The sequence below is a fragment of the Pistacia vera genome, unplaced genomic scaffold, assembly GCF_008641045.1.
Source record: "Pistacia vera cultivar Batoury unplaced genomic scaffold, PisVer_v2 Contig525, whole genome shotgun sequence".
Taxonomy (NCBI): Eukaryota; Viridiplantae; Streptophyta; class Magnoliopsida; order Sapindales; family Anacardiaceae; genus Pistacia; species Pistacia vera.
The window spans coordinates 937,453-953,770 of NW_022196363.1; the positions used below are offsets into that span (position 1 = coordinate 937,453).

The 16,318-nt window shown below is 36.0% G+C and overlaps 1 protein-coding gene and 2 pseudogenes across 1 annotated transcript; 1 reads left to right on the forward strand and 2 right to left on the reverse strand.

The window, feature by feature from the left end:
• Window positions 1–219: 219 nt before the first annotated feature.
• On the forward strand, window positions 220–5,855 carry LOC116106979 (annotated as a pseudogene).
• A 1,051-nt stretch (window positions 5,856–6,906) lies between these two features.
• On the reverse strand, window positions 6,907–10,043 carry LOC116106947 (pentatricopeptide repeat-containing protein At1g05600-like). The gene is made up of 2 exons (XM_031393255.1): window positions 9,637–10,043; window positions 6,907–9,400 (listed from the first exon to the last, which is right to left on the reverse strand). The coding sequence occupies exon 2, from the start codon at window positions 9,273–9,275 to the stop codon at window positions 7,701–7,703; it is 1,575 nt and encodes a 524-aa protein (XP_031249115.1). The 5' UTR covers window positions 9,276–9,400; window positions 9,637–10,043; the 3' UTR covers window positions 6,907–7,700.
• Window positions 10,044–11,819: 1,776 nt separating this feature from the next.
• On the reverse strand, window positions 11,820–12,437 carry LOC116106948 (annotated as a pseudogene).
• Window positions 12,438–16,318: the final 3,881 nt, after the last annotated feature.

Sequence of the window (16,318 nt, forward strand, 5' to 3'; positions counted from 1 at the left end):
AATAAGAATAGAAAAGAAATAAATGAAAAAGAACAAAGGTATATATTAAATGCTGATTTTGACCCATGATGCTTATTTTAATTTACATCTTTTTCTCCTAGAAAACGTGTGGGACCTATAATTTTTTACGCTTTTAACAGGTAACTTTTATTTGTATGATAAAAGCAAAGAATATTCTGAAGTTTCTTCAAATTTGAAGCATAGTTTTAATGATCAGAAATGGGTTCAAGAATCCAACTATTTCTACTGTCAGTTTACCTTCGGTGTTTGATCATAGCAGCCTATACTGTTGATAATGATGGTAAGTATTATACTTTGATTAGTTAATAACAATTACAAGTAAGAATTGATCTTAATATATATTGATTAGTTATGTTTCTGGCGAACGCGTGCTTACAATTTTCAATATTTGGTGATTGACTGGATTCTGATGCAGTTGCTGTTCTAAAATATTATGATGATGTCTGGAAAAACACACCCCCAAATTGGGAGGGTTCAGATCCTTGTGGAGGCAATTGGCAAGGAATTAAGTGCACTAATCCGCGTGCGATCTCCATTTAATTTATTGGTCTTTTGAGTTTTTACATGTTAAAGCTAAAACAAGGTCTGCAGACATCAGAGTTTTATCCGACCTTCAAACTCTGTATGTCTTCTATCTGCACATGAATTTTTATTATACAATATGGCTTTTACATAATAAGCCAATATATAGCAGGCAAATTTAGATTTTCTTCTTATGAATGTCTTTAGTAAAGTGCAAATGACAATTGACAATGGTAGGAAGTTAGAAAAATATGCCTTCCATTTTCACTTGTTTGATCATGAACTCTTCACTTACAGGGCTGACAGGACCTCTTCCAACATCCATTGGGAATTTGAAGAAACTAACCACCTTGTAAAGGAAATATATTCTTCTCAAACCATCAGATAACAACAAAATTCTGTCACAATCCTTATAAAAATCATGTTCTGTTTATTTTACCTTTCAGAATTCTAGTTGGTTGCAGTTTTTCTGGACAAATTCCTGCATCTATTGGATCTCTACAGCGGTTGGTCTACCTGTAAGAATTTTGACTCTTTAATGCTTTTTTTATACTACTGAAATTGCCAATAAAATGCAATCCCTTTGCATCTCGACCAATCATGCTAAAAATGTATGAAAAATATTGGATAGGGGCGTATTCTGGGTCCTATAAGTTTCCATAGTAAGCTTTTTTTTCTCTGAAGATTGAAGTTCTATGTTTGTGCCACGGAGGTGAATTACTGTACCTTCTCATTGCTACTCCAGATTGAAGTTCTATCTTTGGGCTTTTTAGTTCTCTTTTTTAATTTGTTTAGCAATGATTTCTATATTCAATATCGCTTTGAATTCTGACCTTCATCCGGAGTCATCTAGGAAAAAATCGACTCTCAGGCTCAATCCCAGATCAACTTTTCAGTCCAAACATGACTCTGATACATCTGTAAGTTTCATAAGGTTTTTAACTCCATCTCTATGGTACAAAAATGCACATCTAATAGTCTATTCCATTTCAATTTTCTCACTTTCTGATAGGTAAGGTTGCAAAGTTCCTTTTATATCAGGAAAATTGTTAATTTAAGCCTTACCTTCTGTTGATTCTCATTCATTTTTCCCCTCTCAATTTTATCATCATTGGGATAGGCTACTCTATGGCAAACCAACTCACTGGCAAGATTCCTTCCAGGCTTGGGCTTGTGCAAACTTTGGAGGTCCTGTGAGTGTCTAGATTCCATGTTTGTGTGAATTACTAATAAAGATAGCGGACAATGAGATTATATAGATTTCTTTTGTTCTGATAAGTTTCTGACTTTGAATAGAGACGCCTTGATAGGAACTCATTGAATGGGCATGTTCCTTGAAATCTCAACAATCTTTCAGATGTTACTGAGCTGTAAGCTGAAAATAATCCATGGACGATAAGCTTGGCTTAGGATTGTCATCATATTCTTATATATAACAATGAGTGTTTGATAACCCTTTTTTCCAGGTTGTTGTCCAACAATAATTTGACTGGTCCCATGCCCAACCTTACTGGCATGAACCTAACTTGTGAGTAGAAAATGTTTAGTAACTCTATATCTTCAGTCATCACTGATATGAGGGTCAGTAAAGCTTTTCCAAAACTTATTTATATGATATTATGAACTGTAGGGACAGGAGTGTTGGAGTTTTCGACTACTTCGATATTAATGAGTTACGCAGATGTATTCGGAGGTTCCACTGAGTATGATAGCAACATAGGATAATTCATTCATTGTAAACAAGCAAGGTGAGAAAGTATTACAATAATATTGACTCAGCTAAACGTAGTCTATATTGAGTGAACCAAAGTAAATCACACGTATTATTTTCTCTCTTTACTATCTGTGATTTGTTTGTCTGTTATTTTGGTTTTGTACATTCTCTATTTCGTTCAATGAGTAACAATAGTTTCAATGCACAGATGATGCAACACATATAGACCTCGAATCAACAACGCATTGAATTATCTGAAGTATTTTGTTGATGTAAAGTCTTCTAATTCAATTTTTACCAAACACGATACGATTGTCTTGCTCAAAAACTACTCTAGAAGACTTTCCAACTTCCTATATATATCATTTTGAGTCTTCAGAAAATGTCTTTCTATCATATATTTCCTTTAGTTAGACTCTAAGGAGAATAATCAACTATTTCATCTGACAGAATGATGTAGCAGACTCAACTTCAAGGTCAAGTTCCTTCTGACTTGTTTAGTCTTTCTCAACTACAGATTGTGTGAGTAGAGTAATGCTAGGTCTACAACTCAATCTCATAACCTTTTCTCACAACTCCTGACGTGACAACTTACAATTAATCAGCTCGCAAATAGGTAGGCAGGACCCATAGCAAGTAGGCAGGACCCATTTGAGAGTTGTCACGTTTGGGGTTGTGAGATTGGGTTCTGGAACTAGCATTACTGGTGTGAGGATCAACATAACACATCATCAGTACAGAAAATTTCATTTGATTTCCTCAGCTCCTAATGTTAAAAGAGTTCCCTAAGACATCTCCATATGATGGCAATAGATCTTGATTTTATTGACACAATATGGTTACAGGGTTTTGAAAACAACCAGCTTAATGGCAGCTTGAATATTGGCATCAGGCACAGCAACCAGCTGCAGTTCATCAATTTGCAGAACAATTTAATATCTATTTACACAGTTAGAACCATAGTTGTTAGTATCCTACGATACCCAATACGTATCATATGATATGATTCGATACAGGTTGCCAACGATACATATCAGAGAGTGTATCCTAAACCTTTCGATACGTTGATATGTATCCTACGATACGATACGTATCCGTTCGTATCCTTAAAAATATCGATATGGATCGATACGACTTTATTAATTTGGGCCAAAGGCCCAAAGAAAAATTCGGGTCGAAACCGGGTCACCCAACCCGATTCACTAAAACTTGTCTAAATTTACCTATTTTATATGGAGTAAGTGAAGGGGAATACGTGTTATCCATTTTACATGATAATAATAATATAAGTGGAGATATTATTGATCTTGGAAATGATATGAATGGTTGAGAGAAAATAATATAAATTTTTAATTTTACGATTAATTTTGATTATGTAATATCATAATTTAAAGCCTATAATACCATAAAATTCTTTAATTAATCTTGGGAATTATATTAATTTTTTTTAAATTTTGATTATTTTATTAGTTTTTTTTGAAAAAGACAGTATCCTACGATACGATACGATACGCGATACACGATTCAAAAAATTAGGTTTTCGATATACGATACGATACTCGATTTGACAACCATGGTTAAAACAGACGCAAGCAGCATTGGCTTAACGTAAGGCTTAATTTCTTTAGACTTCAAAAATATTTTCTCCTATGGTTTGTCAAAATACAGTTTAACATATCTGCATCTGTATTTCAATCTATCTGAGATTGGTTTGTTCCATCTGTTATTTTAAATGTCTCAAGTGGTTACCTAATGAAGATGTTCTACAAGTTGTGGCTAAGACAACAAAGTGCTCGATAATTTTACAGGCTTGCAGGCAATCCAATTTGCAGGACTTGGGGAGAAGAGAAGATTGTACAGTTTTCCAACTGAGTTCCAATTGTTCAACACCACCAAAGAACTGTACACCTGTTTCTTGTGGTTCAGATAAGATTTGCAGCCCCACCTGCCAATGTGCATAGGGGAAGTCTAATCAATCGAACAGGAATTTCTACGACTGGATCTCTACTTAACAGCCAGACTTACAAATCTCCATCCTTTTTTGGGCCTTACGTCTTTATTGCTGATCGGTATCAGAACTTTGCAGGTACTTCTGGTATTCAAATAGAAGTAACATGATCATTACAATTCTGCTTTATTTGATATTTGATGCATCTGTGTGTGTGACATCTTTTAGGAGAACCTACAGGAAAAGAGAATAAAGGACCAAACAACAGAGGAAAAGGACCAAACAATACCGGATCAAACAAGTTAAGAAGCAATGGCATTATCATTGGAACAACAGCTGGTGGTTGTGCCTTTTTGATACTGTTAGTCCTTGCTGGGTCTCTTGCATATCGTTGGAAGAGGAGTGGAAAGAGTGAATCAAACGAAATGTGTTGGTACTTAAAAACATTTACACCACACTTCCGATTTTCCTGGTTGTACTTTGTTGATTATGTTGTACAAATGTAGAACTCCAGGACCTGAACAAAAGCCATGGTGGCATTCCTGAACTGAAAGGAGCCAGATGCTTCTCTTTTCAGGAGCTTTGCAACTACACAAACAATTTTTCTGAAGACAACGGCATAGGATCCCGGGGTTATGGAAAGGTTCCATTCTGTCTTATTACCAAACAATTATTTTTTGTTTGGTTGTTTGAAATATCAGAAGTTAAAATTGGCATCAATACATTGTAAAATTTTGATTCTGTCAACATCAATCTTTGCAGGTTTATAGGGGGAACTCTTCCCACTGGACAACTGATTGCCATAAAACGAGCTAAGCAAGGATGTTTACAAGGTGCACTAGAATTCAAAACTGAGATTGAGCTTCTATCAAGAGTCCATCATAAAAATGTTGTCCACCTATTGTGACGCAGCGAGCTAGCATGATAAACAAGACTAGCACACGATTATACCTTTAGAACTGATAACACAAGTCTCAATCTAGAAACTTAAACCGGAAGTAAAAACTGAATAATTTATTAAACAACATCCAAAAAAAAAAATAAGTTTATATAGGGTGACAATCAACCCTAATAAGACTCCTAATAACAAAAGGAAACAAAAACTAAATTAATTAAAACAAGAAAACCCGAAATAAAATAGGAAAAAAACGCATAAAACACTAAAACAGCCTCGAAACACGCCAAAACGGTGGGTTTTGACCTCGATAACAACCTTCGACCAGCTAAATCAGTCCCATGTTGACGGGCTCGAAATAAGTTTTCCAACAGTATTTTACGGGCCCTATAACTCTTCTCGAATCAAAAGTTATAGCCGTTTGAATAAGACATGCTCATTCAAAACTTTTAAGCTTCACGCATGGACTTCTGACGATCAGCTGCATTTAGAACCTTTGGGCTTTACACATAGACTTTTGACGTTCAGTCTTCTCCATGAATTCATCCGCTAGACGTTCTACGTCATATTGGGATTTTGCTTGGAACAAGATGAACAGATACTTATATATGAGTATATTTCAAAAGATTCTTTGAAGGAAGTCTATTTTATCATTCTTCAATAGCTTACTTTATATATGACGTAGTAAGTTCCAGTGCATATAAGGGTTCACATTAGTTTATCGCCAATTATTAGACCATGTTCCTTTCCTTGAAATACAATACAAATGAAATTAAAAGCGACATGGTTCAACACCGTGCGTAGAAGGCCAGATTTAGAACCATGGAGAAGGCTAGAGATACTTCTTGAATATGACCAGCCGTGGTTGTATCTAACTCGGCTTCTCTCAACGACCATGTCTTCAAAGTTCAGAGCCTCCATCCTCTCTAATACCCTCTGATTATTATTGTAAATGGTGCTCATTGATATTATAGTGTTACTTTGTTTAATCACAAACTGTCTGAAAAATTACTGAAAAAAGAAATTTAAGGAAAGAGTACAATATGTTCAAGTGCTATATCGTGTGACATAGTATTTAATTTGGGCTATTTGCGTGAGGGAAATATTGCACATGTCAGTATCCATTGTTATGAATCATTTAATGACAAAAACAAAAGTAGCTCTCAATTTGGATACTAAGTATTTACATGATGCAAAAATTGAACGAAAAGAGTGATGTTTATAGCTTCGGTGTGCTAATGTTGGAATTATTAATTGGAAGAGGACCAATACAAGGAGAAAATCATATTGCAAGAGAGATAAAGGTAGCAATGGATAAGGAAAAAGATCTAGTCAACATTTACGAATTTCTTGATTCAACCATTGGGTTGGATGCAACACTCACAGGTTTTGAAAAGTTTGTGGATCTGGCAATGAAAATGTGTTGAAGAATCAGGAGTTGACAGGCCAAAAATGAATTATGTGGTGAAGAAGATTGAGAAAATTTTGCAGCATTCTGATCCCAATTCCAATGCAGAATCAGCATCTAATTTAGTATGACTTAACAGTCTCATACTGTACTAGGACTCAAGAAGATCGTGGCTCTAAGCCGTTTACCTGAAAAGACACTGTATCGTAACTGCGAAAATCAAGATTTTTCATAAAATTATAGTATCCATTGATGAAAATTTACAATATTTCTTTATTTTTGTTCTTTGATTCTGTCTCTCTTTCCATTCTTTCTTTTTCTTACTTCATTCCAGCTAGTATAACAAAAAAATAAACTCATTTATGAATTCATTTATCACTTGGATCATGACAGAGTATATAACATGAAGGCTAGTAAATTAAGATATAAATAGAGGACTCTCGCAATTAATCCTAACAGTAGCAACTTATGAATTCATTTATCAATCAAGTCTATAAGACAAAATCTAGTGAAGAAGAGAGTATAGAATACATCGGCATGAAACCCTTGTGCTGCTTCCAAAACCAGACTTCCAAGATAACACCAACCCTAACATATAGCGTTCTACCATCTTCTTCAACACACACAGGAGAAGAAAGACACCCATAATTAGTCTACCTAAGCCTAACCCACCAGAACTCTCCTTTTTTCTTCACAGTATCCTTTTCCCACAAGTTAAGAGGTAACCATGTTTCTGTTCTGGTGTAAACATATGGGGGCCTTACCGTACAAGAATTTTATCATTTGGTCAACAAAAAACCAAAGAATCCAACCTTTCTGCTTCTTTTAGATTATGACTGAAGAATATTGTTTTATCATCCTGGAATTGTACAATTGCAATTCAATAGCAATCCCAAATCTGTTTTTCTGGCTTCTACAGCTGATTTGGCCTCTAGTCATGGCTCTGATGCTTCTCCCACCTTTTAAGATGTCCTTCATTGCCGCTAATTAAGGAGTGCTTCGCTCATCTAACCACACTGACAGGGATGATCCTCGAACTTTCTGAATAAGTGCGACTTGAATCTTTCACAGATAGCGTACAAAATTTATCCTCTGGCCACTGCACAATCCAGATCATGAAATCTGTTTTTTCAGTTAATCTGATTCTTGCCCAATATATTTCCCATCCACCTCAAAAATGAAAAGCTTTTGCTCAATCTTGAGGATTTGAACTTGCTGATCCTACAAAAGGTGTTTCAGCTGAAGCCGCATTTGCGTCACCAACACTTAGCTGCCCAAAGGGCTTATTGCAAATATTCATGTCAGCCATATTGCAGCATACAGATGCCACCAAGCAGCTCCAAACAGAAGGCTCTGGCAGCTTCCCCTGGCTGATCATCTCCTCCAACCATAGCATTGCTTCATATTGCCTGCCTATTGAGCAAAGACCTCTTATAAGCACATTGTAAGTGTGAACAGAAGGCCAATAAGATTTAATCAGCATCTTCTCCAAAATCTTACTCGCTTCAATAAAACTACCATCTCTACACAGCCCATCCACTAAAATGCCATATGTTTCCTCATTAGCAACACAGCCAACCTGTTTAGCCATCTTGTTCAAATATCCAACTGCAACTTTTGAATTTCCTGCATCACATAGGCCTTTCAACAAGATATTATACACTTTAACAGTGGGCACTAAAGTTCCTTTCACCATTTCCTCTTCAACCACCTTCACCGCTTCATCAACCATACCTTCTTTACACAGAGCAGCCAATTTTGCCTGATAAATCACCAGTGATGGCCAAAAGCCTTTACTTCGCATTTCGTCAAGCAGTTTATTACCCTCATCAATCCTACCTTCATTATATAGATCAATAGCCATTGCATTGTAACTAGCCAAACTGGGAATGCTGCCTCTGATCAAAGCTTCACTAATCAAACATTTAGTACTTCCTATATCTTCACCAGTATTACATGGACTAAGATCAATACGATGGCGACAACTCTTAGGAGCTTTAAGCCCCTTCCTTAAAATCTTTTCAAGAATCTCCACTGCCTCTTGAACTTTCCCTTTATCACATAAAGCAAATAAGAGAATCCTATATACCACAATATCCTCACCACTACCCTTCTGAGAGATTCTCCAAAACATAGAATACAACAAGTGCTGTGCCTCATGAAGTCTCTCATCATCACACAAACCCTTCATTAAGATACGATAACTTTCCCTATCAGGATAACAACCCTGATAATCCATCTCCTGAAAAATTTGCAATGCAAGATCAGATCGTTTACGTTGACATAATACATCCATTAGCAAATTCAGAGACTGAACTCGAGACTTCACTTCCCATCCGTAACAACTCTCCAAGAATATTTGATGAACATCTTCAAGCTTAGACTCTTTCACCATTACCCTCAAAAGGGTATTAAAAGACAGAGTCCAATTCACACAATTGAATTGTGAAAGGTTCTTAAAAAGCGAAACAGCCTCATTCAACAATCCAGCTCTTGCATAAGTCTGTATAGCAGTGGCAAAAACTTTATCCTTACACTCACAAGAATCCTCTTTCATCTGATTAATAACTTCTTTCATTTCCATGATTCGATTCGAACTTGCAAGAATGCCAATCATTGTAGCATAAACTGGACCATTGTGTTGATAACTGGGGTATCTCTCTAGGGCTTCATTGAAAATTCTAAGAGCTGTTAGTGGATTCTTCTGCTTCCTAATGATCTGAGAAAGGTTATTAGGTGTTAAAAGCCTTGGCCATACTACACTCATTTTGATCCACTTCACTGGCAAGTTGCCACACAAACTAGTGTTTCAAATCAGTAGGTGCATTTCAATTTCTTCGAGACATTTCGTCGAACATGTGCTAAACCACGCTTTTCTCTACCATTAATTTTCTGAACCAAAAAATAATAACAAATTGCAAAAGAATTACTTAAATGTAAAAATTTTAAGCCATTCTAAACAGAAAATAATAGAAAAAATACATACTATTATCAAACATTGACACTAGACCAAGATTTCTGACAGTTTTGAGTGAATAATCAAAAGAACCCAGAAGGTAAAATAAAGTTTGTGAATGGTTAATACTCTCAAAAAGGGAACATTCGAACTTACGGAGAGGAGTACGTACCTTGTTTCTTCATATCTGGGCTTTTGCGAGCATGCCACTTCCGTCTATGAAAATTTTTAATGTATAATTTTGGCTGGTTCCAAACACAACCGACAGCGTGCCCATATGCATGCATCAAGAGTTATAATGCTGTCTCAAAGACAGTAAGACATAATTATGAAGCAAACTATCAAGGACTCTGGCTATTGCGAAAACAAAATTTAAAGAGGCAAAGAGATGCAACAAGAAGACTCTGGCAACCATCTGGGATTGGATGGCAAACTACAACTAGTTCTAACAAGGCATAGCAAAAGAAGCAATCCTGCCACAATCGGCTGAAAGCAACAGATTCGGCATTTGGGGTAATTATAGATGCATCAATGCATCAACAGAAAAACAAGTGACAGTAAGAAACCAAAACGAATTCATTAAACTTTATAGATTCAGGATCTCAAACACAAAATATTCAAAATCCAAATTAAACTTTTAAATTTTATATTGGTGTAATTACATAAATGCCCTAAAAGATTCCTTAATTCTATTGCTATCCACGATTTTCAGAAAGTATTACAAATCAATAATGTTAGGTCCACAATTCAATCTTACAACCTTCAACGTGACAGTTTGTAATTGGTTAGCTTGCAAATGGGCAAACGTGACCCATAGCAAGCGAGTGGAACTCATTTACAAGTTGATCAATTACGAGTTATCACGTTAGGGATTATGAAAAAAGATTGTGAGATTGAGTTGTAGGCCTAACATTATTCATTATAAATACTTATAAAAACTGTATTTCATTATATATAATACTACGTATACAAACTCATCTATGATAAAATAAATCCAACATGCACGTTGTTACATTAGTTTGTACAAAATAAAGTATATAGGAACCCATGTTTGCGCACAAATCTCACAATGCAATCTGGTGGATGCAGTAAGTTTCAAAAGGATATTTTTATGTTTGTATTACTGCTGTTGTTAGTTTTCTTAACTGAAAGATTGATTACATTTCCTGTTTCTCTTTTTATACAGGATCCCAATTATGTTGTTGCACCTGGAAATTCAAAATAATACTTGTTTTATGGCAACCTGTTCATTCACCTTGGGTCACGTGGTGGATCTGGCCAGAAAAGGTCAGATCGGTGAACTTCCGACCATTTATGATCAACAGGTAGGCCGTTGTACAGATTCCGGCTACTACCGACGGTGGTTATCGAATCTGGCAAGTATGGGTGGGGGGTGTTTTTGATAATTTTTAAATTTTATTTTTAGGGTGTATTTGATGAAATTAATAACCTTATGGGGTTTAAAAGTAATTAAAAAAATAGGGTAATATTTCTAGAATAATGTGCCAAACATTATTTGGAGAATAGGATTGAGAATAGGGATAAAATAATAAGCCAAACATGGCGATTAATATTCGATACATTAGAAAATATGTTTTTTTTTTTTTTTATATCCATCGGTAAATATAATGTATCAACATAATTTAAGAGTTTATGTTTAAAATAGCTTGTACCTGCTGCAAATGAAGGCTCATCTAGTTCATATTAGTAATCGATGCAATGTCTGTCAAGGCTTACAACCCAGAAATGTCGAGGGACGATGGCCCTTAAGCAAAATCATATCTATTCTTCATGGGAATGAACTGTTAGTACTGAATCACATAACAAAATCAAATTGGAAAGTTTCATAAGAGGCGATGAGACAAGTTAATCGACCTGTTTGTGAGACGTGGAAGCAAATTCAGGGCGTCATAATAACAAGAAAAAGAGAAGAAATGTGGTCATCTATTGAACTCTGTAATTCCTATCTTAAATAACAGTTAAGAGAACGTACAAGCATGAATACTGCTGTTAGATTGATGTAGGGGTGTAAAGGAGTTGAACCGAGCTTTGGGCTAATCGAGCTTTGCTCGTTTGCTATAATGTTGAGCTCCAGCTCGACGTTGAAAATTCGAGTTCGAGCTCAAGCTCACAAAAAAAAAAAAAAAACTCTCCAATTCTCCACTTTGCCACTTTTCCATTCGGCTTTTTGAGCCGAAATCTGATGAGCTCGAACTTGGCTCGACACTGCAGCCAAGCAGAGCGGAGCCGCTCAATTGACACCTCTATTGATGAACTATTCTTAAATCCTTAGTAATAATTCAAGTGCTGATCCGTTTCTCACAGTTTCACTCAGGCTACTTACAGGAAGTCAGCTTTAGCATCCGTGCGCGGACAATAACAGTTTGATGAATCTCTCAGCTCGTAGAGCAACAAAATCATGAATCTTGCTAGCAATGACTTGGATCATTGAATGGCAGCACCCAAGGAAGTACAAACTACAAGAACATACTTCTACTGCTCAGAATAAATTTGTTTCTTCAACTCCTGCCAAACCCGAGGGCCTTCCGGATGCTGATTTACATATCGCTCCATGAATCTGTTATTCGAGAGTTCAATGAGAATTTTCAAAGAAAACATAGATTCCACCTTTCCTTGTTCTGTAAGCCAATTATACATCAAAAGCCTAAGCTTGATCCTCTGCATTGCATAGTTTAGATATGATGGGAATGACAATAAACATGATATGGGATAACCCAAATCATGCAAAAGAAAATCGATTTTTGCTTCAATGACCTTCTTTTTATGGCTAAGAATACGAGGGGACACTAATCATTTCAGAAGCATCCTTTCGATCTAAGCCAGCATTCACAATACAATCAAATCTCTGCTGAAGCTCCTCTCCTCTGCCTCGCATAGCCTCGACTGTTCTTTCCATTTCACTTGATTCTGTATTAATCCAGATCCCACGTCCTCCAAGAACTTAGCCTTCAACATTAGACATCTCTCTCCCTCTTGCACTCAGTAATCATTCAACTTTTGAACCTCTAACTAGATTTTTCAGAGTGTTGGGATTCCCCTGGATGTATTCACAAAGTTGCGTCTCCCCAACATTCAAGAAGGGAAAAATGCTACTAGTTTTCTTTAAAGTACATGTACCCAGCAACATGGAATTGAACGAAATAGAGAAGCAACAGGAACAAAATAATAATAGTAAAACAAAACAAACAGTAAACAAAGAAATTATACGCGCGATTTACCCTGGTTCACCCAATGTGAGCTACGTCCAGCTAAGTCAATATTATTGAAATATGCCTCGCCTCTCTCGTTTACAATGAATGAATTGCTCTCACACTCATAACAAGAGAAAAGAATGTTTATATACTAGGTTTAAGAGATTAAACCTAGTTTTACAAGAATTCCTATTCCTAAGCCCAACCCAAAAAGGAATTAATAACTTAAAAGGAATCCTACAGCGGTTATACATGGAAAAGCCCAAAACCGCCTACGGGCTCGGGGGCGCTGCCCCTGCGACCCCGCCCGCTCACCGGGGAGCGGGGCACCCGTCCGCTGATCGGGCAGTGGGACCCCCGAGTGCGTCTCCGTTACCCATTAATGCTGAAGTAGTCGACAACTCCAACAGGAATGAGATCAGAAAATCTTACCAATCTCATCCATCTCCATGTCAATCTTGAAAAAGAACTTAAAGCATTCCTTCAAATTTGTGAAAAAGCTTCCCACTGGAATTTGTGGGAACTGCAGAAACGTCAAAAAAACTTCATCCAGAGTAGATCCAAATTTTAATAAAAGCCCTATCAAAGTAAGTGCTCTGTCCCCCGAACCCTCCAAGAGTAGTCCTGGATGTTGCTGGATTAATGTACCTAACTGCTCCTCACTCAAACCCATCTCGCTAAATAAGCTTAAAAGCCTAAGAATCACTACCAAAGTCCTACTAACTGCTGAAATTCTAACTTTATGTTCAATATTTGCATTCACAACCCCTCTTTTTGTTCCATAAAGTCCAGAGTTTTGAGCAATGTAAACAGACCCAGATGGCCAAAATGGTGTCTTTGATACGGAAATGAAGTTTTCAACTAAAGTTATAGAAACCCATTTGAGAATAGATGTTGTTCCAAGTTTCTGCAAATGGGTCATAACTACTGTGACCAAATATACATAAAAAGCAACAAAAGGAGAAATTAAGCTGGATGAAAATGAATATGCAGTATCTGACCTTGGAGTTTATTTGTTGGGTTTAGCGTTAACTGAGAAGAAAGATTGAAGCTTTCGTTGGAAGTTCAGTGCCCTTCGTGGGTGTAGGGTTTAGTGACAAGGGGTAAGATGTGCGTTTGGTAATATAGGACAGTATGATAAATATTGTCACGCCCCAAAGGTTTGTAAATATTTCAATTAAATCCCTTGATGAAGTTTGAAAAACATAAATAAGGCTGAATTACATATTTCCACACTAGGTTTGGCGAATTTATTTCCCACTCCAAGTTTCACTAAACGTAGGGTGGGAAAATGTATGTCGGCCCATAAATTAAATCCTAGAGGTAAAGGTTATAAATTTTGCAAAATAAATCCATGAAATAAAAACAAAAAATTACATAATCTCTTGATTACATACAGGCATACAGCCCAATTATTCTAAACACCTCATTTCTCAAAAATCTAAAGAATACCCTTATTTAGTTTAATAAATATAACATTATTATTTCACTTAAAATTCATATAATTTAAGTAAATAACTAGTAATTTAACAGAGGAGTTGTCAGCAATATTTTCAAAAGTATAGAGGCGCTTAAAATTTATAAGCTTAGTGGGGATTAGGGAATTAGCCATCATGTTTTTGTGTGGAAAAGAAGAATTAATTGACCCTCCCAAGATATTACTTAATTAGTAATATTAGGTTCGCAACTCAATCTCACAATCCTCGACATGACAACTCGTAAATGGGCAAACAAGACCTATAGCAAGCACCTGGAACCCATTTGCGAACTTACCAATTACGAGCTGTTATGTTGAGAATTGTGAGATTGAGTTGTGGAACTAGTATTACTCTTACTTAATAGAAGCCTTCTTTTGAGGTTTCTTTGGATAAAAAAAAAATTCCCAACAGTTAGTGAGCATTAGAGTTTACATTATTATGAATAAAGTATATTAACTAACATACCCTCTTACCCTTTTTTTTAACAACTAAAACTTAACAGTAGGAGAAATTTTGTTGTTCTAGAAATTTTTGAAGGATTTTTGTTATTTAATCATCCTTTAGGGGTTTTGGGAGAGTATCAAGACTATTCATAAGGACCATAAAGTTTTGAAGTTACATTTGATTAATAACTTTTGCACAGTTTAAACAGACCCTAAAAGTTGGAAAATGTATCATTAATATCCTTTTACCTTAACTCCATTTTATATGTTGTGTTAATGTTAGATGGGTAAAATATTAATTTTGGCTTTAAGGGTAAAATAATAACTTCTTATAAGAAAGTGTTTTGTAAACCTATTGGCAATATAACTTTGTTAGGCAAAGGGGTATGAGTGATGAAGGTTTTAAACTTGGCGGTTTTATTAAAGGAAAAAGGTTATCATTGATACATTTTTCAAATTTTGAGGGTTTGTTACAATCAGATCTGGAAATAAATTTGTGAACATTGAGGGTAGCTTATACATTCTCCCATTATATATTGATAAGGAAGTTCGCAATAAAAAGTGTGCTTAGTCAAGTAGTGGGATGTGCTAAGAAATAAACTACTTTAAGCCTTGGGCCGTCCCTCCTTTAAATTGATGGCGATGTAAGACTTTATAACCCGCCAAAATATTTTTTATTTTTTATTTTTTTACAGGAGGTATCAGCGCTAATTTACAAGTATCTCAACTAATTCTCTAGGATCTTGAAGTTAACGACTGGATAAACTCCTCAATGGTCATCCCTATTAATGTCTGTGGAAACTCGAACTCAAGAATTCATGAAACCTCTTTTTGTTTTTCTACTGCTGAAGTTATTTTCTCAAACCTGGAAGTTAAAATTGTATTTATCTCTTAGTATCATTAATCACTTCAGGGATGAGCTTACAGAAATTGATCAAAACTATGGATGGATTGACAATATCCACTATGATATAGGAACCCATGTCTACTCGCAAATCTCACAATGCTTTGAGGTGGATGCAGTAAGTTTCATCAGGACATTTTTGTGTTTGTATCACTGGTTCTGATTTCTCTGCTGTTAGTTTATTAACTGAAAGATTGATTACATTTCCTGTTTCTCATTTTCCACAGGATTCCAATTATGTTGTTGCACCTGGAAATTCAAAAAGAATACTTGTTTTATGGCAACTTGTTCATTCACCTTGGGTGAAGGTGAACACAAGTGGCAGTGTTTCAAGAAGCTGATATTGCAGAAACTGAAGGTTGGTCAAATCTCCAGACAGAGTCTCTACGCGTGTGGTTAATGGTATTAAGAAGAAACATATTGATGCTCCCGCACAAACTCAAACATCGTTGGAATATATTTCTCCAACGTACAGAGTCTATGAATATTGAATGTTCTCCAACATCGTTCAGGGTTTTGGTAATTTCTCGTTTACTACCAAGAAGTTGTTGCTAGTATCAAGCAAAAATGTCTGGCCCTTAAGCAAAATCATATCTATTCTTCATGGGAATTGATAGTACACATTTACAAAAGGCATAGAAGGAGCACACCAAATGCATAGAAGAAGCACACAGCGTGCGGGTTGCAAGTGGGAGGGCAGTTATCCACGTGGCATTGGCATGAATTCGGTGTGGACAAGAAACATTTTAGAGGGAAATTGTAAAGGAGGTTCTCAGCTCCTCGAAATGCTGGGTTAGTTTTACTTTCATGGGTGAAT